This window comes from Ailuropoda melanoleuca, chromosome 2 (genome assembly GCF_002007445.2).
Source record: "Ailuropoda melanoleuca isolate Jingjing chromosome 2, ASM200744v2, whole genome shotgun sequence".
In the NCBI taxonomy this organism is placed as follows: Eukaryota; Metazoa; Chordata; class Mammalia; order Carnivora; family Ursidae; genus Ailuropoda; species Ailuropoda melanoleuca.
In genome coordinates, this window is record NC_048219.1 from 30,974,510 (window position 1) to 30,996,268 (window position 21,759).

The following is a 21,759-nucleotide window of genomic DNA, read 5'->3' on the forward strand; positions in this document are numbered from 1 at the left end:
ACATAACCAGTGAACAACCTAGAAGGAGAGGTAAAACCGTCACAGCAGCCCAGGTGATTCTACAAACAGTAATTAGCTGACCAAGAACTACATAGGACCCTTTAGGAAGTAAGGGACATAAAGGACAAGCTGAACAGACAGCTAGAATTTTTATGTATAAAACACTCAACTTATAAGCTCATCAAGTTGGCAACTTAAATCCCATCCGATTTGTAGGGACATCCTAAAAAGATCTGGAGAAAAAGACTTGAAAGAAATCATGCTAAAAACAAACTAAAAGGCTCCAACTATACAACTAGCCAGAACACAAACCAACGAATAAATAAGTCAGGCACTCCAACAGAGGGTAAGGACACAGAAATGGAAGCTGTAATTCCTGCCCTATAGACCATTCATTCGTTGGGGGAATCCATAAACACAGGCAAGGGCACTTACAGGTTTCCTAGGAATTATGGAGAAAGTTGGGGAACCAAGGTCAGTACTAAGGGGGGAGGGGTACTTGACTTGAGTCCTAAACAATCTGCATTTGCTAGGAGTAGAGGGGACAGCGACACGCATATTCCAGGCAGAGCAATGGCTTAGAAGCCAGAGTTCCGGAGAACCTCACAGCTTTCAGTACAGCTCTTCAGGGTGGGGGTGGGAGGACTGATGAGCCACAGGGCTACAGAGGCAAAGGGGGCCAGCTCAGGAAGGGTGTGGATATCAAACTAAGGAACTTGGCTTTTACTTAGTAGGTCAGTCTTTCTCAAACCATACTCCGTGGAATACTAAGGGTCTTTTAAGCAAAGATGGTAAATGCTCTATGGGAAATCCTTACTTTCATTACTGACAATACTTACTAACATTTACAGAGTATCTGTCTATTGAATCGCAATTGGGAAATGTGACTGTAAGCAAATGGTGAAAAATTAAATTATTTTAAGAAAGGCCCTCAGTACCATCAAAAATAACCTGTAGGTCAAAGGCTATCCCCTCGTTTGCGCAGAAATGAGCCAGCAATGGATTCTGTAATCGTGAATCAAAAGATCCTTTCCTTCTAGGAGTGGGTATGGGGTGACGCTGGTGTAGCTCCCACTTAACACAAGTCTTGGGGCAAAAGCACCGGTCCGTTTGCGTTGTGCCCACCATGATCCGGCCATCTTCCGGCATTTTGGCAGTGGACAAGGGCCGGGGCAGGGACAGAAAGAACACCAGGTGTTCATCAGAAAAATCTCACCGAGCCTTAGGTTTTCTCACAAATAAAATAATCCGCAGATCCTTAGAAAACGCTCTTTTAAAATCCTCCAATTCCTCCCCGCCCCTCCGTGCAGAGTTTAGGTCATGGGCCTTGGAAATCAGGGTGGGGCAGAGGAAGGGTGGGTTTCCCAACCGGACATGGCACACATCTCCCCTTCCACTGACTCAGATACTTAAGCCTGGAGCTGAAGAAAAGAAAAAAAATAAATAAATACACGAGAGGAACTTGAGGAGAGAGAGGAAGAGACCAGTCATCAGAAGAGCTCCAGGAAGGGAGTGCTTATGAATGAGAAAGGAGCAGGGGCCACGGGAAAAGAATGCCTTGGGGAAGCAGTCAGATGTGGAATGGCCAGCGGCACTTTTTCGCTACCCCTCAGGAACCAACACATTGATTCAGACCTTGAGGTCTCAGGATTGACCTTGGCGTCTGCAGCTGGGGCTTCAGGGGGAAGCACAGCAGCAAGAGTAGCGTGAATTTGGGGGTGAAGCAGCCCTAACTCCATCACTTCCTAAGTGGGCGGTCCCTCAACTTCTCATCTGGGAAACAGGTACAAGAGCATCTCCCTCTCTGGGTTGCCAGGATCAAATGAGACACATAGGACTGGGCACTCAAGGCATTCTTCAGAAATCTATGTCCCCCTTTGCCTTGGTGAATGAGACTTACTCAATGACTGTGGTTGATTTCACCAAAACAAGTAGTTGACTAAAGCAAAAGGTTGCACGGTGACCTTCCACATTGATTTGAGAAGCTGGTCGCAACAGGCTTTGAGGTTGACCAAAGGATCTAATAAGTCCTTCCGCACCCCACCAATCCTACTGCTAAATGGATGGGCTTTTGCTGGTTTATACCCCAGTTCTCGTGAGGCTCTCCATACCAGGGACTTGGACCTCACTGTGACCAGAGAGAACTTTCTGGAGCACATTGCTCCCTTGGAAACCTGAGCGTGGGGACAGGATGAGAGGCAGGAGACTGCATTTATTCCCATTCCACGGGAGCAAGTCACACTCCTCACCACGGTGATACTGAGACCTTGTTCAGGACCAAATAGTAGGGAGACTTGCCCAGACTCAGAATTTCTGCGGGGGCTTCAGGAAAGTCATAGGCACCCTGCAAAAGGGTGGTTAGGAAAGAGGTAAGCAGAGCTGGACAAAACCAAAAAGGCTGAATCCCTTGACCTCTCACAGAGGTCAACAGCCCTGAGGTCCTGACTTATCTTACTTCCCCATCTGCGTGAAGGTCTCTGGGCTGGCAGAATCCACTTCTAAGCATCAGTGTGACCCTGCAGAAAAGGGTCTGATTTGCAATCAGAGCAAAACTAAATTTGACTCTTTTCTCTGCTCCATGTCACCTGTAGGGCCCTAAACCCATCACTCTGCTTCTCTCAAGTTCTGCTTTCTCTTACACAATGAGATTTGCTCATTTAAAAAACAAGCACCTGTCGTGAGCATCTATTCTGCTCAAAATTGTGAAAGATGGAAACATGAATAAAGTTCCTCCCTGAAAAAAAAGAATATTAAAATTAAAAATCAAATCTCGTTTCTTTACTAAGATTTTTCTTCCATTTGCTAAAATAAAACGGCTGACTGTAGATGGGAAGATTACAACAGAAAGCTGTAGGTCCTGCCCACAAACCCCCATCCCCAAAATGATGTATGTGGAAGTCCCCAGCACACCGAACTCACTCCATAAATGGAGTTCTCTCCTCCTTCGTGGTCCTAGCTTCAAAACTGGGGTCCTGTGGAATTCCAACAAAACCTCTTTAGAGAGGTCTGTCTGAAATCGTGGGCTCCTCTGGTCTAAACTAGCAGAGTCAGATGTGGGGGTGAGTCACACTGGGTTCTTGCTAAGTCATTTGTGTTTCATTACATGATTTGCATACTGGTGAAACAGGTCTGTACTGTCCTCTCACTTCATTTCCATCGCTCTTGGGACTGCTCTGCTCAGAGTGAAAAGGAGGCTTTTGTCCTTCCTTAAGTCCCTGCCTGCTCTCTTCCTGGAAGTCTGTCCAGATCACTGACACCCATAGGGAGAAACTTTCTCCCTTCTCTCATCTCCGCCACAGCTCACGCTTGGCTCTGGTCCATGAGCCTAGTGACTTGTCTACGTGGTGCAGAACTGGAATTTCTCTCTGGGAAGTTATTCAACTGCTTTCAGGACAAAAGAAGAATTTTTAGTGAACTTTTCTCCTCCTTCAGGAGAGAATAGGCTCTTGTTTTCTGTCACGATCAAGGGGAGAAAAAGAAACTACCAGTTTGTTGAGCACTGTTCCAGACACTGTTCCAGGCGCTTTACATGACCTCACCTGCAATGATCACAGTCATCCTATTGGATAGACACCACTGTGCCCATTTTACAGATGAAGAGATCAAGGCCCAAAGGCCATGTCACTTGCTCAAGGTAACAGAGAGCCATGATTTGAGTAAGATGTGTCCGAGCTCTAATTACAGAACCTGGCCTCCTTAGAGGGACTCAGTACTCTGCACACAAAGTACTGGTCTTTAGTACTGGACTTCTGTCTGAGGAGAAAAGCAATATGGGGACTACAGGGCTGTTGTGGGCTAAAGGACAGCCTATAGGGGATACCTGGAAGCGTGTGCTCCTGGAATTCACCTGTCACATACTTTCATTAAGGCCACTGTCTAAAATGCAAGTGTGTAGCTTTTCTAAGAGTGAGAGTATTAGACCCTCCGCCCTGATTCTAAGCTAAGGAGAGCCTGTGAACCGTGCAGTCAGTGCCCCTCAGAGTGGAGTTAGCAGCTCTCCCCTTGGGGCGCTGTGGCTCAGTCCACCCGAGTCGGAGACCTCATCCACCTGTTATGAGACTATTCACTTTTCAGGCTTTCCACACCAAATAGGAGGTCGTTTGGTGTCCCCAGATGCTCACACAAGGTCTGGCTCAGAAACTGCCAGATGGATGGATGGACAGATAGATGGATGGACAGATGGACAGGCAGATGGGTGGATGGATGATGGATGGATACAGGTGGGGGAAAGACAAGGGAAAACATCTACATCTGATACGGCAGTTTATTCCCCGTAGAAACCACAATCTTGTCCCTGCCAGGGGTTTCACCAGACACTCCCAAGATCTGTGGGCATGTCTCGTGGGCATACCAGACCCCACCATTCCGCGATTCTAAACACGCTGAACAAAACCTCAATGACTAACAACCACAGGCCAGGGAACATGGCCGTCAGAGGACAGCCACTTCCCTGTTTCCTTGGTATCCGACAAACCCTTTGACACATAAACAGTTCCCACGGGCACCCTAGTCAAGAGTCAATATGTCAATAGTTCAGCAAAGAGGCATCAAAGGCCTTCCCTATACCACCTAGGTCCTTTCTGACCAATTCAGGGATGAGGGGATGAACACGATTCTGACTGGAATGGGAAGGAGATTGGCTTGGGGACGTAGAAGGCCTGCAACTGAGTCATTCATTCATTCGTTCATTCACCCATCAGATATGCACTGCATACTTAACTAAGCGTCAGACCCTGTTTGGAGCCGTGGGATACAGTGGTGAATCAAGAGACAGAAACGTCCCCCTCATGAAGCTTACAATTTATCTGGTAGAGAAATGAATATAGACTTCAGATGGTGAGAAATTGGGGGGGCGGCAGTGGTGGTGGAAGAAGGCTGCAAAGGGAGTTAGGGAGCATCACCACGGAAGGCTTCTCTGACAAAGCACCCTGAAGAAGGCAAGGGGGCAAGGTGCTCGTTCGGGGAGGGAGTCTCAGCGGCAAAGGAAAGGCCTCGCCACCAACTTGCTGCTTCCTGATCTGAGCTGCAGGAGGAGGGGCTGGTCCTGAAAGTCCTCTCAGCTCTCGCTGCACCCTCCACCCCCTGCTTCCTACCGGCCACCAGAGCTGGACTGAACTGAGAACCTGCAGCTTGCAAATCACCGCACATAAGCGGTTCTTCCGCTCTGCCCATCTTCACCTACTGGCAGCCTCCCCCAGCTTCTGCCACCTCCGTCCAGGCTGGCTTGGGGGCCACAACTCTAAGTTTCCATAAGGACCTACACCTGACCCCCCGCCCCCACACAGTGTACCAAACTGCTGTCATTGTCTACTTGCTCCCCTAGACTGAACTCCCCAAGGGCTCTGCCCATGACTTACCGATGTGTCTATCCCCAACCCCTAGCGTGCTGCTTGGTCTATCACAGTCACCCACCAAATACGTGCTGATATACATAGTGTTGAACCCACGTTGAGGTCCTTGGGGGCAGGGCCCAGGTCTGATTCATGTTAATAGCCCTGGGAGATAGCAGAGTGCCTGGCACAACAGAAGCAATGACAGGTATGCCCCACAAACTGGGGCCTGTGCGGGTGTTGGCATTTTATCCAGAAAGCCAAGTAAGTCATCCTCGGTCCCTGACCATGGAGGTACAGGGCCGGTCCAGATGTGGTTCTCTGGGGCTTAGGCCAGGGCTCAGGGTTAGAAAAGCATCACATATGCTTATATATGCTGTGGGTTTTTCCTATTAGACTGCATTAATCGCTAACATGCCTTAACCTCATCTGTAAGCTTCTATGCCCAGAGATAATTTGGTGTTTGGGGCATGGTTTTTCCAAGCTAACCATTTTACATATCAAAACCTAACGTGGAGTGTCCCTCAGAGCCATGGGAGGGTTCATATGGCAGCTGCCGCCGACAGGCCTGGAGTAGGGCCGGCTGGTGCTTCCAATCCCCCCTAACCCCCGCCTTGAATGCCAAGGTAATGAGGGCGTAAGTTTGTCCCGGATGGCTTCCCATCTTTTCTTGTCACGCTTGGGGTAGTTCAAACTTCTTTCAAACAGAACCACAGAGATTGAGAAATAAGTAGATACCATCTAATTCTACTCTCCCATTTGACAGATGGAGAAAGTGGGGTCTAGAGATGAAAAGTAGCAAGAATCCTGCAAAAGAGACATGACTGTCTCCACTTTTCAGAGGAGTACTGAGGCATGAAACCTAGGAAAGCAACCCCTGGGTCCAGAGCTAGTCGTGAGGCCACGGAACCATCCAGGCCTGCCAGACCCTGAGGGCAAACGCCATCAATGTTACGCCCAACTGGTTCAAAGGTGATTTTCCCCAAGGTCCCAGGGGGAGGTGCACTGGGGGAGGCCAGGGTCTCCTCTGCCCACCTCCATGGAGAAGCCCCGGGGGATGGGCCAGGGGGCTCCCCTGAGTGCAGCATTTCCCACAGACCCTGACAGGCAGCAATGGTGCTCGAACTTGCTCTAGAAAGCTTTGCACATTGGACATTCGGAGGGTTGAAATTTCTGCGTAACATCACGTAGAAAGGAGCCTGGCAAAGAGCACTGTCCTCCTTGGAATGTAACCTCAGAGGTTGTTTCAGGGCAAGATAACCTTAGAGCTAAACATAGAGCCCTGTGTTTATATGTTGTATATATGGCTATCCGGGAGTTGTGCATGTTAAAACGTGTGTATTTGCAAAGCTTCTCCAGTGTGTGGTGTGTGCATGGCTGTGTGTACGTGTGCAGTAAGATGCTAGGGTGATGGAGGAGTAAGAAGGCTCGTCTGTTCCTCCCACAGTCTTCCCTGCCTCCTTCCCTTCCTTCTTTCCAGAAACATAAAGGCACTATAATTTTTTCCTCCCTCAAAGACACAAACAGACATTAGGTCCGAATCTACCCCTCACTCCTCACCCCTGCAGAGGAGGTCTCTGGCTGTAATCACAGCGGGTAGGAGGTGGTCGTGGTGGGTGGGGGTGAGCGGGGTAGCCTCTCCATTAAAGCAGATCTGAAGAAAGGCAGGTTGCCTTCAGGTGAAATGGAAAGTAGAGTCAGGAACTTATATTGTTTTGCTTTGTTTTAAGACTTTATTTATTTGACAGGGAGAGAGAGGGGGAGAGGGAGAGAGCACACAAGCGGGGGGGAGGCAGGCAGGGGAGAAGCAGCAGGCTCCCCGGTGAGCAAGGAGCCCAATGTAGGACTCAATCCCAGCATCCTGGGATCCCGACCTGAGCCGAAGGCAGCCGCTTAACCGACTGAGCCATCCAGGCGCCCAGGAAACTTATACTCTTTCAGTTTATCCTGGCGAGGCTGTTTTTTGTGTTTTGAAGAGCAGAACCATGAAAAAAACAAGGCAGTGATTCTGGTGTCATCAAGATAAGCCTTCAAATCCATTTTCTCCCTTTTACAGGAGATGGAACTTTTATTACTAAAATTCTTAAGATTCGGGTTGATTGGCTGGTTTCCAACTGAAAACGAGGTAATTAAAATGCACCTCACCGAGTTACTGAGAGAACCGAATGCTACGGTGTGAGCTTGCCCCGGTGCCTGGTACACAGAAGGCACCAGAAACATGTCAGCACCTTTATCTCTTCAGTGGCTGTCGAGCACACAACGCAGAGTTGGTTTCAAAATTACCCCTTATTTTTGTCTTGGAAGAAAATGAAGGAATAGGAGAAAAATGAACACAGACCCACTCCTCCAAGCACCTTTGCAAAACACTGAAATTACATTTGTAAAATTGCTTCCAGACCTGGGTAAAATATAAAAAATGCAATAGGAAACTAAATATCTTCGCTAAATTAGCTTTCTAAAAGCAAAACAAAAGCAAAACAACAACAACCAATGAAGAATGGAGGGGGGAGCGATTCGTGAATAAAGAAAATCCCCGTGTGAGGCTTTCCTAGGTCGGGGCCCACCTTTTAGTTCTGTATCCCAGGTAATGGGAAGCCCGGAGGCCTCCGGGCTTGGAAAGGATTGCGAGGGAAAACAAAACAAAACAAAACCCTTCTGCTAGTTTTTCCAAATCCTAATTATGTTTTTTAAATAAGTCAAAATCAAAACGTTCTTTCTGCAAACAGCTTATGCTCCCCTGAGCTACGTCTGACCTCTCAGCGCCTTCTTGCTCTTCATCAAAGGGCCGAAAGCAGGAAGTGCCTTGGCACAGGGACCTCGTTCAAGGGGAGCGGAGAGGCAGGGGACCGTATGTAAGTCACAAAGAGAAACAGACCGGCCGCTGTTTGTGCAGCAGCGGGAGAGGCGCAGGGCATCTCGCCTGCACTGTCCCAGCGCCTCTAGGAAGTCAGAGCAGACATGGCCACAGGAAGGGCAACACGGGGTTTCAGGTCATGGCCCCACCACTAGCTGAGGGACCCCCCAACACACTGCTTGGCCTCCCTGGGCCTTGGTCTCTGGATCCCAGCAGTGGGGACACGCATTTCGTGCCTCACCATGTTATTATGAGATCACATGTGCTCACGGAAGCAGAATTATCCTGTCACACTTGAAATTACTCTAAGTCATCAGATAATGATAATTTTTAAAGCCTTTCCCTCAGTGGGGGATGGAGGAGGGCTGGTATGAGGAACACCACAAGGAATTTGGTGACAGGGCATGGATGTGAGCAATAGTGCTAGTGTCCGTGTAAATTATGACAGTTCACTTGAAGTCTCTGAGCCTTACTTAGTAATCCTTTCCCACAAAAGAGATAGTATTACTTATAACCTAGGGTGCCTGGAAGGGTCGATTGAGTTAAATGGATGTTCAGAAAACAGTGCTTGCTACCATAAAATGTGATACGAGTGTCTTCATCATTTTATAACTTCGAATGGGTGCACGATCCTTATCAAACAGCCATGATAAATATCAGTTATATTTGAAAAACGGGAAACGCCTAGAAAATAAAACAACTTCTACTGATGCCATGGCAGAGCTCAAAACAGAACCTCATTTTTCTAGCTAACTTCTCTTTCAAGGATTTCACAATGAAGTCTGTCCCTAACCATCCCAAGGGCTCTCTGCACAGAAGAGATTTAAGCTGGGGCTGGACGCTGCACTCCATTGGAATCAGAAGGAAGGTACTTACCACCAAATACAGCATAGTGTACATGGAGAAGGAGGCGTGGCCAGAGAAGAAGGACTTCCTGCAAGAGCAAGAGAGGGCCATGAAAGGGCCATAATCACATCCCTGACACATGTTTGCCTGTCTGTCTTCCCTCCCTAGACTGTGACCTTGAGAGCAGCACTATCTTGCTTGGTTTTGCGTCCTTGGTAATGCTTTGGATACACAGTCTAGAACCTAGCAGGCACCCACAGATGCATAAGTAAGCAAAAGGATGGATTGATGGATGGATGGATGGATGGATGGATGGATGGACTTACCAATGTTCTACCACAATTGCTTATTTATCTATGTATCTAAATTATTTGACCCTGAGTTCCTTAAGAATGGGGACTATGTTTTATTCACCCCTTGAAACCAAAGCCCTTCACTGAGCTTGGCACCTCATGCACTAGGTGCCTTAGTAAGTGTTCCCTGAGCTGCCTGTGTTGAAGGTATGCCCACTGTGGCCATGGCAGGTGGTAACTCACCTGGCCTCCTGGACTTTGCTGTCGTCACCTCTGCATTTGTAGTTTTGGATGTAGCCCTCGGAGCAGTTGATCTGGCTGAAATCAGGGTTGCAGACGCTCAAGAAGTGAGGACGCAGGCGCCCTATGGAGACTTTGGCAATGTCTGTGAAGGACTGGCTGATGGCACAGCCGAAGAGGAAGCAGCCCACCTGCTTATAGAGGGCCGCCACATAAGGGTTCTGAATCGCTGACCGGGACTTCTCCTTCAGGTAGTAGATGCGGTAGAACTCCCCAGTGATGATCTGAAAGGAAACCAACAGGGGAATCAGGCAGTATCCAGGCCTGTCATCAAAGCGAACGTTGTAAAGGATATTTAGTGACATAAGAGAATGTTCAGTATATAACTGCAGGCTATAATCTAGAAAATCTCAACTTTCTGGACACCTGGGTGGCTCAGTTGATTAAGTGTCTGCCTTTGGTTCAGGTCATGATCTCAGGGTCCTGGGATGGGGCCCCACATCGGGCTCCCTGCTCAGCGGGAAGCCTGCTTCTCCCTCTCCCTCTGCCCCTCCCCCCTCTCGTGTGTGTGCTCCCTTTCACTCCTAAATAAATAAAATCTTTTTTTTTTTTAAAGATTTTTTATTTATTTATTAGAGATAGAGACAGCCAGCGAGAGAGGGAACACAAGCAGGGGGAGTGGGAGAGGAAGAAGCAGGCTCATAGCGGAGGAGCCTGACGTGGGGCTCGATCCCACAACGCCAGGATCACGCCCTGAGCTGAAGGCAGACGCCTAACCGCTGTGCCACCCAGGCGCCCCTAAATAAAATCTTTTTTGAAAAAAGAAAATCTTAATCTTCTATTTGAGAAATATACAGACAAAAATTTGATGAGAGGAAACATCCGAGTGCTAACATGGTCATTTTTCCCTTTTTTAAAAAAGTCCCACATGGCCACATAGTACCTTTGTGACAACAAAAATATACAATCAAATTTATTTATATTTAAATATATACATTAAATATAAAATTATATGTATTTTTTTATTTTTTATTTTTTTTATTTTATTTTATTTATTTTTTTTTAAAGATTTTATTTGTTTATTTGACAGAGATAGAGACAGCCAGCGAGAGAGGGAACACAAGCAGGGGGAGTGGGAGAGGAAGAAGCAGGCTCATAGCAGAGGAGCCTGACGTGGGGCTCGATCCCATAACGCCGGGATCACGCCCTGAGTCGAAGGCAGACGCTTAGCCACTGTGCCACCCAGGCGCCCCTATTTTTTTATTTTTTTTTTTAAAGATTTTATGTATTTATTCGACAGAGATAGAGACAGCCAGCGAGAGAGGGAACACAAGCAGGGGGAGTGGGAGAGGAAGAAGCAGGCTCATAGTGGAGGAGCCTGATGTGGGGCTCGATCCCATAATGCCGTTATCACGCCCTGAGCCGAAGGCAAACGCTTAACCGCTGTGCCACCCAGGCACCCCTATATGTATTTTTTTAAACAAAGAAAGAGACAAAGACCCAGATGTAGAAAAAAAAAATTAAATGAACAATCAAGGACATGGTTAAGCATCAGGCCAGGACGTCAGAGGATCTAAGCCAATCTCAGGATACTGGGCTTCGGAGTCGGGGATCACCAGCCTTGTGTCAACACTGAGCCATGGGTGGGGTTTCTATAGGAAGGTGAATGCCCAAGACCATGTCTTGGGTTTGAGTCCCAGCTCTGACACCTGCCCGATGTCCCTCGGCCATGACAACCTCTCCAAGCTTCGTTTGGCTGCACGCCCTTGCCGAGTCGTTGGCTTAAATCTGGTAACGTGGATGGGAAATGACCTGGGTCATAGAAAGTGATTCTTTCATTTTCCTTTTTAAAAGAATGTTATGATGAGAACACTGGCCTACAAACCAAGGACCTTTTAACACAATGCCCTTTGGTGTTTGCAAATTTCCAAGTCTGTGGGCATTGTCTCCCATCTCCTGAATCTTAAAGGACAGTCAGTGAGTCTCAGCTTTCATACCCTTCCTCCAACCCACCGTGTTTACTCCTAACGCTTAGGGGAGGTTTCTCACTCCTGGGAAAAGAAGAGCCACCAGTTACTGATTACACACTGCATACCAGGTATCGCTCCCATATGCTTTATTTCATGACAATCCGGCCATGAGACAGGTATGCCTGGAGCTCAGATGGAGGAAGCAGCTCCACCCACACTGCCTGGTTTTACATTAAGACCGGGGGTCCAGCTTACTCTCCGCAAGGCAAATGCCCGCGATGCCTACATGGCAGAGGACCCATCCCACTTTGGTAATGCCCAACCACACAGCCTGCTGCTCTTGTCTTAACTCCACGGCGCAGCTCCGGCCACTTCCTGATCGCAGCCACAGCCAGGGGACGGCAACAGTCAACTCATCACGCACCACAAAGCTCCTTTTACAGTTTCTCACAGGGCGGGATGGTGAGCCACACTTGCTCTTTCAGGGAGCACAGGGCATGTTCACAACCGCAACGGAAGCAATAGACGGACATATCCGGGCACTCCTTTTCAAAGTCCCCCATTACTGTTTCATAGCGGGGGAAGGGGTCGAGGCGTGGGGTCTGATCCAAGTTCTCAAGGGCCCCTAAGTCTAGTGAGGAGATGGCCAGATGGAAGGGAGATGCCAGCTGGGCTCAGGGGCCAGCAGGTGTGGTAGCGAGAACAACCACTAGCTCTGCTAATGTTGGTACAGCGATCCTGTGTTTATAAATACTGGATTATTTCTAAGTGCCACACTTTGGTTCCCAGATCACACTGAGTGTCATTCAATGTTAGAAAGAGATGGTCAAAGGCCAGTTGAGTGCACAGTCCTGGCTTAGCCATTCTCCGGGAGAGCACCTGATCTCGCAGATGTGGCTGAATGAATGAATGAATGAAAGGAACAGGACCATAGCCTTCACAGTTGTTTTATTACAAAGCTGGAACTATCCTCTAAATATTACCAAAAGTCCTTTGATAACACGTTGCAGAGATTAAAACCTGAGAAGCCTAGCACGTAAGAAATGAAAGGGTCCATTATACATGGAAGAAACTGAGGTCTAAATTAACTCACAAGGAAAGATTGGACCCAGGTGTTCTAGCTCCCCACCCAGCATTCTTTCCTACCATTGCTGGTCTAATTCCCCTTTGAACCTGTTTATACTTTTACCCCGTGTAACCTTACAGGCTAACAAGTTGCAGATGTTCACTACCACCATCATGCTTTCTTCTTTATTTATAAATCACGCTCACATGACTTTGGATGCAGGGAGACGAACACTCAACGAGGAGGCAGTGGCCAGGGTTCAAGTCCCTATTCACTGAGTGAATCTGAGATAAGCCAGTGTCTCCATTTGCAAAATGAGGGCACAAGACTCTGTAATTTATCACTTCATAATTGCAATGACATTTATTTTCAACTCTCCTGTGCTACCTCCACCACTAGCCTCCCAGCCAAGCAAAGGTAAAAAGCAACAGCAGAGGAAAGTACTTCCTCGGAGACGATGCCACGGCCACGGCGCAGAACCAAGGCCCCTAGCACAACAGTCCCTGCCCTTGGATGGTTCCTGAGCTCCTTGATGGCCACAAATTAAGAAACTCTAAACTGACTTGGCTTGAGCCTGACTTCCTATACGATGCTGAAAAAGAACACGTGGCTTTTCATTGCAAATCAGCATCTCGCACATGAATTTACTAATTAACCTCAGACAAGTCACCTCTACGCTTCGGCCGCCTTAGGGAGAAAGGGTCTGATCACGACTCAAGGACCCCTTTTAGCACTAACATCCCTTCACTGTAAAGCTTCAGTTTGAGTGCCACAAGCTCATGCACGGCAAACCGCCAGTTAAAATGCTTCCTCCTCTCACGGGAGGAGAAAGAGGTAAAGAAGGCGTTTCATGGCATCTCAAATTCCTAATCACAAAGCTATTAACAGCAGTAACCTTGTACATTTCTTTCGTACTTCACAGTTTCATCTGATCTGTGACTCTGTGAAGAACTTATACCCATTGTACAGCCGAGGATGGTAAGGCACTGAAGGACAAGCACTTTGGTGAAGGAGTTGAGGCATCTAAGTGACAGAGCTAAAGTAAAGCCCAGATATGCTGACTCTTAAGTTCAAAGACTCACAACAGACTGTATCAACAGAATTTTGTTACAGATCTTCCTCGACTTACCACGGTATTACATCCTGATAAACACATCCTAAGTGGAAAATATCCTAGCCTAATCTGAACACCATAGCTCCGCCTAGCCTACCTTCAACATGCTCAGGGCACCCACATCAGCCTACAGTTGGGTACAAGCACAAAGTCTGTTTTACAATGAAGTGTAGAATAGCGCATGTCATTCCTTGGGTACCACGCTGAAAGTGAAAAAGAGAATGGTTGCATGGGTACGGAAAGGCTGTTTACCCTCACGATCGCAGGGCCTGACTGGGAGCTGCGTCTCACTGCTGCTGCCCGGCATCACGAGAAAGCACCGTACTGCATTATCGTTCACCCATGGAAAAAAAATCAAAATTGAAAATCGAAGTATGGCCTCCACTGAATGGGTATTGCTTGCACACCGTCGTGAAGTCGAAAAATCGTAAGTCAAACCATCGTAAATTGGGGATCAGCTGTATCTCTATCGTTATTAAAATTGATTTCCACTGCAGAACCCCAGTCGCATATTTTCAAGGACAGGGCCAGGCTGAAGCCATTTAGCAGACACATGACTCCAGGACCGCATGGCTTCTGGGGCAGCCCTGACAGATCTCGCAGTTAATGAGCAACAAATTATGTATTTTCTCTATCCCCTAGCACAGAAGGGTCGGGGAGTCGACAATACAGCCATAAATCATCATTATGAACCAGCCGGACTTGGCTTCTTGTAATCCTAACCCTTAAAAGACCATTGAATGAGATGCGGGCTGCGAGGGGCAGCCCGTATACCTCACCCCTGCAGAACAGGCGAAGGCTTAAATTGTTCTCTGACGCATTACACACCTAACGTCAGAGTTCCAGATTTACTGCTTTCGGACCTTATTCATTACTCACGATGTTTTTATTCCTGGGTAATAAAATCTGCTCTTCCCTCCCCCTACGAAGGCTCGGCCCCGCCCCCAGCCCTTATTTCTACTTCAGTCAGCAAGGTTGCGATATGTAAATTTCACTGCCCACAAGAATGCCTTCCGTGTTGATCCCTTTCTGAAACAGCAGGCAACAGATTCTGGGGGGAATGGCAAGCTGCCAGGAAGCAGAGGAGAATTCTCCCCTACCTGCCTATTAAAGCACTTGGCACAGAATCTGGAAACTAATAAAGTGGGAAAGCATTGCAATTAAGCTACGAGGGGACAGAAAGGGATCTTTCCTTGCCTGGGAACGGTAACAGTTTGTCCCCAACTCCAAGACAGCGCCTCCCTGCCTACCCTTTCTGGTGTCAAAGAGCTCCACTGCCCACATGTTCACAAATATCAAAGTGTTCCAGAGGGGAAATCTGGAGAACATTGACTTCGGAGCCAGAAAAAACTCAGTCTGAATCCCATCTCTTACCTTAGGACAAGTGGCTTTCCTCTCTGGGCCTAGGTCTCCTCATGTATAAAAATAAGATGAATACCATCCACCTGGTGGGACTGCCAAGGGATGCCAGGAGGTGATATGTCAAATGCCTGGCACCCAGCAGAAGAGCCCTCCAAAAGTTAATTTTTTTCTCTTTCCCTTAGAGGAGAGGAAACAAAAAATTAACACATACTTGTAGAACATATCCTTCCTAAGATCCTTCCAAAAGGTCCTTGGAAAAGAACGTTCCAAATCGAAGAGTTTGGAAGTACCATCCCTCCAGAGTAGAACCAGAAAACATGTGTATGGATACGTTGGTTTTGACCATGGTATCTATAGGATGCCTTTCTCAGGGGAACAAAGCAGAGGAGAGGTCTAAACCCCAGGCAGCAAGGGAAGGCCTACTGTACTGTTTATGTCATTTGTCACATTCCCCTCTATAAATGATCCCAAGAAAAGAGAAGACTTTTGCACAGTGTCCCAACAATCCCTGAGAGACTGCTGAGTTTGAAGGACAAACTTCCCTATTTAACGATCTGCTTGAATAATATTTGCACAGCACCTTACAACTTACAAAGCATTTTCACATCCACTGCGTTATCGGCTTCTCACAACACCCTATGAATTACTAAATTATCGTCACCACTTTATAAGTGAGTATGGGGAAGGCCAGGGAGGCCAGTGATTCAGCCTTGGTCAGAAATCCGGCAATGGCAGGGCTGGCACTCAAGCATGGACTCTTCACGCCAGTCCCGGGCCCTGTTCCACCGCACGAAGCCGGCTTTCCCTGAGAAGTCCTAGCAGGCAGCAGGATTGTGTTTCCAGGGAAACGGATGCTCCTAGAGCACCTGGTGAGGTCACGTACTCTTGTCAGGCACTTGCACACCTGAGGGCCGGCTAGCCATGGAGCCCCACGCTGTTCCTTCACATCTCAGTTATGCACATGAGTGAACTTCTGTCCATCCAGGACAGATTCATGCATTCAACGAACACTGGGTGATGGACAATAAAGAAGGGGAAATCATTTTTCTCAGTCCCAAAGCAAAAGGAAAAATGTATCTGGGTCCTGCTTCTGAGGATGGAGATAGAAGTGTATCTCCTCGGACGCTGGATGCTCGATCTAGTACAACAAAATGCGGGATCTTTAGTGACGAGAAAGAACGGACGAGAAATTTAGTCTTCGCTTCTTCTCTCGCTTTGTTTGTCTTCAGCCTCTTGGCAGGAGATCAGTGCCCTGCAGACTGGGAAAGGCGAGGAGAACAGAGCTCTGTGCAAGGCCACCAGTGGAGTTTCTGGGCCCTATGGTAAGTCAAAACTCCAATATCTAGAATATAGACAGCAAAAGGCCAGAGAGAGGCCACAGAAGCTAGTTACGGCTGAAATCAGCAGTGGCTGCCCGAAGCCCATAAGCTTTATGAAGAAGGCAGTCTGAGACATGAAGCATCATTTTTTCCCAAAGGTCGGGGCCTCAGAGCCGCGGGTCTCCTAGATGACTAGCCCCGCCTGTCTGTGCAGGAGGCTCTTGACTGTGTTTTCTGTTGCACCGCCTGCTGCCCGTCTCTTACTCTTTTTTGACACCGAATTCCCGAAATTTCCTGAGTATCACACCACAGTGCTTTTCTTCTATTTCTCAAACACCTTTCTCCTTCCAGTGGCTCCCCTTCAGGGTTCTACCAGATAAATCTAGATCTTCTTGGAGCTGCAGCCTTTCTGCTGATCTCTGCTACGTCAACAGTCTGAATTATTACCTCTGTGAAGATGACCACCCAAAGGGCATCTCTCTCTCTTCCTCTCTCTCTCTCTCTCTCTCTCTCGCTCGTTTCAGCTTACCCCTTATTCCAGTCAGTCCTCTTCCAGTCTTCTGCCAAATCTCCCAACCGCTATCACTGATGACATCAGCATATCAACCTATATGATCACACTCATTCCAACTTCCATCCCAAACCTCACTGCTCTTCCCTTCGTCTCTGTTCAAGTCACCACCATACAGCTGCAAAGACATGACCCTGCAGACTCCTCGCCTCCTCGTCCCACTGTCATGCAAACCTGGTCATCCTACTTCTGCAAACTGTCTCCCACCCAATCTCTTCTTCTCTCTTCCCCTTGCATTGCCCCCACCATGGTTCAGGCCTCATCCTCACCCTGGCTGCAAAACTGATGAAGCTAGCTTCAAATAGTTTCATCAATCTCTAGCCAATTCATTTGGGTAAAAACTCCCTGACATTCAAGGCATTTGACAATGTCGCTGCGCTCTGTTTCTACCTTATCTCTATCTACTCCCTGATACTCTCTCCAGCCGAACAGGTTTCCTTTACATTTCCTGAAAATACTCCATTTTTTCAGCTTCTCATCCCTGAAGCAATACCTTCTGCCTGGAAGGCCAGGCTCTCTGATCAAAGTCCCACCTGCCCTTCAAAGGAGAGCTCCAGTGTCAACTCGCGGACAGGGTTAGAGTTCTGGCTCTTCTTACTTAGGGGTCTTGGATGACTGAGCACTGTAACTCTTGGTTTCCTTATGTGTAAGAAGGGGAGGATGCCAGTATCAAGAGCTCCAGGGCCATTGTGATAATTAAGTGGGACTAGTGCCCGATGTTCGATGATGATGGCAATGATGATGAAGTCTTCAGCAATGAAAATAACCTTCGGTGATTTTCCTCTGAATTCCCATAGCAGCACTTTATTTATACCTCACACCATCGACTGCCTTTGGCCTCTTTTGTCCTTAAAGCTCTCAGCTCTGGGGCCCACCACCAGCAGAGAGTGCTCTGGCTCCCTTCGTGTTCTCTGACCACGTCCTCAGTCTCTCTGAGAGTTAATAGTGCAGTCAGTCTTCTCCTTGCCCTGCCTCCCCTTTAGACCACCGGCTCCTAGGACAGTATCTGTGTCTTCTGCACCAGCTCTAGGCTGAGGTCTCACCAAGCAGCCACCTAGCAGGCTACTGCGTCTGCAAAAACCACTTCATACAAAACGCTACTGCACACCGTCGGTCTTAGGATCTCAGGTGGTCATCTGCCCAGTGGTCTACCTGTCTTGCCTTCCTCCATACATTGAGCTCTCCAAGCAAGCCCAGAAACTACGTGTTTTCACAGCTCATGAAACCAAGAGCACTCTGCATAGCATCTAGCACAGAGTAGGCCTTCAATGAATGTCAGTTCAAACACTGGGCTTTGAAGCCAGAGAGACTTGGGTTCACTAAACAGAGAGTAACCTTGCACTAGCTGCTTCTCCCTTGTAAGCCTCGTACCCTTTTTGTGAGACAGGGTAAATAATACCTACCTCATCTAACTGTTAAGATAATGCATTAGCCCTCCCCCCCCATTAGACAGCTTGTGAGTGTTATCAGATTCTCCACCCCATCCCCTAACATACATCCACTCACAGAATGGATTTCCCAGCCTCCAGAGCATTATCACTTAAAATGGATAAATTAAAAACCACTTTCACACTGGACACATTTTCCAAGTAGTCATTAACCCCTAAGAACTACATAGAGCTAAGGAAGGACTGCTGCAGCTCTCACTTCTTCCAGGGTCTGGATGTCTGCATCTGCGTCTGTGTGTGTGTGTGTGTGTGTGTGTGTGTGTGTGCGCGCGCGCACAAACTAAATCCTAATCCCAATGCCTGTGTTTGCTAAATGCCAAATAGATGCCCCCTTCCACCATCCCCTCAGGGAGAAGGAGGTCTCAGAAGAACTCTGTAGCCATCTGATCAGGGAATGGCACAGCTGAAGGATTCATGTGGCCACTCTCTGTGGGTGGTCCCGGTAATTGCACAGATGTAGTGGATTGGAAACCGGGGGGACAGGGTCTTCTACCAAGGCACCACTGGGCCAGCCCGACTTCACTGTTTTTAGAGTTGAAAACTCGCCTAACCTTTAATGAGGAGGCAATCTTGGGGAACCTTGTTTTCTTGGCAGTGCTCTCTCAGATAAAGGGGGCTGGGGGTGGGGAGGAAGTAATGAAGTCCAGATGTGGGCACACTGAAGCCCGATCCTGAATAAACAAGTCTTGGAGGTATTAAGCTCTTCTTCTTGTCTTTCCAGCGAGAAATCTGCGTGTGCTACAGAGCGCGTTCCCATGCGCATCATGGGCCATATTTAAGATTTTAGGGCAGCAGATGGGATATTTTTCCCTGCTGCATAGGTCCTCTCACATCTCCTGGCCTAACGCTTTTGATTTTCTGCCCAAAATGTATGGCTTGTGGTTTCTTAGAAACACATATTGAGAGCCAGTCCGTGCCTTGCACGAGCCATTCAAAATCAGAGCAGGCCGGTCCCTGTCCCTGCCGCCACTCCCAGGGCAAACGAAAAATAAACGAGTAAACAGACAGGACAGTTCCACACAGTAACTGCAAAGTCAGAGGAGGGCCCAGGGAATCTCTGGGACCTTCGGAAGGTGGGGGAGGAGGCAACCAAGGAACGCTTCCTGGAGAGAGAGATGTCTGCCAGGGGTTTATTTAGTGCCTACCATGGGCAAGAAGGAAAGCCTGGTCTTGGCCTTCTAGGAACCTATTATCTGGCTGGGAAGACAAGACCCGGACACAGATCACATTACCAGGACAGAAGTATGGAAGGTGCTATCTGTCTGCCTGAGATGCAACCGGGGCAGACGTGAGTCACCGGGTCCCCAGCACATGCTATCTCAGGGGTGTCTGAGAAGTAATCGTGGAAGGTAGGCAGGCAGGCTTCACAAGGCAGCAGTGATGCCATTATTTAGGGGGGAAAAAGGAAAGAAGGAAGGAGGGAAGGATGGAAGGAAGGAAGGGAGGGAGGGAAGGGGGGAGGGGAGGGAGAGAGAGAAGGAAGGAAGGAAGGAAGGAAGGAAGGAAGGAAGGAAGGAAGGAAGAAAGAAAGAAAGAAAGAAAGAAAAGAAAAGAAAAGAAAAGAAGAAAAGAAAAGAAAAGAAAAGAAAAGAAAAGAAAAGAAAAGAAAAGAAAAGAAAAGAAAAAAAAAAAAGCCTTGCCTTTGAATCAGACGACCCCTGGTCTGGCCCTGCCACTAATTAGTTATGGGAAAGTCATTAATATCCTTGATCCCCGGTTGCCTTAGCTGTAACAATCCACCTCCCAGGATCAGCACCAGGTGCAAATCGGGGAGTGTGCACATCAAGTGCACTTTGTTAACTGGAGGACGCTACGGAAACGAAAAGGATGCTCCTCGCTGATGACACACACGATGTCACCTGATCTGACCTCCAGAAAAAGCCTACGGAGTTGGTGAATGACTGTCACCAATTTACAGAAAAGGAAGGTACAGTTCTTTTCCAAGGGGGTCCGATGATGAATAAGCACAAATAAACGAGAGGGTGCCGAAGTGTGAGCTGCTTCTCGAGTGAGGAATAGTATTGCAGCAGTCACATGCAACAGGATCTCAGAGGAAAAGCAGAATTTATATGGCGGAGGGAGACGGGGAAGCACCCATGGCTCATCCACGCTGCAACTCCTAGGTATTAAGAATCTATATAAACCACTTTCAGCGTCTGACCAAGGCAAGCGCTGAGCCCATGTTTATTTGAAATGAACACTGAGCATTTTTTCCATATTAAAATCTTCGCCCATAATACTCCGCTGAGGGTAGTGTAAGGCAAACTGAGAGGAGGCTAGGTAGGGGGTGATACTTTACTGTTTTTGCTCCTAATCTCACTGCTGCTAGAGTCATTAAACCTCTACAAGGCAAGGATAGGAACTGCTGCTTTGTGGATTTGGAAAAATTCCTATTAGGCTATAATTCCAGAATCTGAGATACATCTGAAAAAGAAGTCAAAACGGCTAGATTTTTCCACATCTCCTGCCACAGAGAGGTGTCTGCTTTCTCTATAACCGCTGATGATCTCCATGTCCACATCGCACTCTAAACTGCACCGGCCCCCCACCCCTTTGCTGTGGGACGCTCAAACTGGAGCGAGGGCATCCACATCAGTCAAGGCTCCTGTTGTTGTTTTGAACAAACTCGAGGTCGGCAGGAGAGGGCCCGGGCAGCAAGCAGCAGGATGATTAGATTCCCAGCCCTGGGTCCCCCTCCACCCTCCCTGACTGTCATTCACGCCCTCTGATCAGAAGCAGGTCCTGGGTGGAGCCAGCCAGGCTCTATGACCAGTCATAATGGGAAAGTGGGAAATGTGTTGTTGTTGTTTAATTTAGGCTGTATATAGCTTTTCCAGAATTGACTACACTAAAGTGAATTACTCATTTTTCCTCTGAGGTCTCTGCTTCTGCTTGTTTCCATGAGGACTCAAGTACTTAATGGCAGGTAAATGGGTAAACGGACCTCACGATGAGCCCACATCTCGCATGCGCCTCCAGCTGAAATGCAGGGGTAGCTGGATCTGGAGGCAAAGTCCCCTTGCAAAGAGCACTGGAATGAGAGTCAAGAGATCTGGGTTTTAGTGAATTAACTACAAGGAAAGAGTGGGAGACAGGATGGGTCCCAAGGCCGAAGCTCCTTTCCTGATTCTATTTTTATTGGACAGGAGGTTTTGGCAAAGTCACCTCACTACATTTTGACTGTTGACTCATTTACAAAGAAAACAGTTGACATGTATTGAGCGTAGTCTAGGTGCCAAGCGCTGAGTTACTTGACATACATCATCTCCATTGAACAGATGAGCTACCGAGGCTCAACGGGTTAATTAACTTGCTACACATTCCACAGCAGGAGTTCAGATATGCA

The 21,759-nt window shown here is 47.9% G+C and overlaps 1 protein-coding gene across 1 annotated transcript in view; it reads right to left on the minus strand.

The window, feature by feature from the left end:
* The window catches only part of PLPP3 (phospholipid phosphatase 3), a 74,762-nt gene that overhangs the window by 17,243 nt on the left and 35,760 nt on the right, over nucleotides 1-21,759 (minus strand). The window contains exons 3-4 of the mRNA XM_034653246.1: nucleotides 9,567-9,847; nucleotides 9,061-9,118 (exon numbers count right to left, since the gene is read on the minus strand). Coding sequence (XP_034509137.1) covers nucleotides 9,061-9,118; nucleotides 9,567-9,847 — 339 coding nt within the window. The remainder of the gene's footprint in view (nucleotides 1-9,060; nucleotides 9,119-9,566; nucleotides 9,848-21,759) is intronic.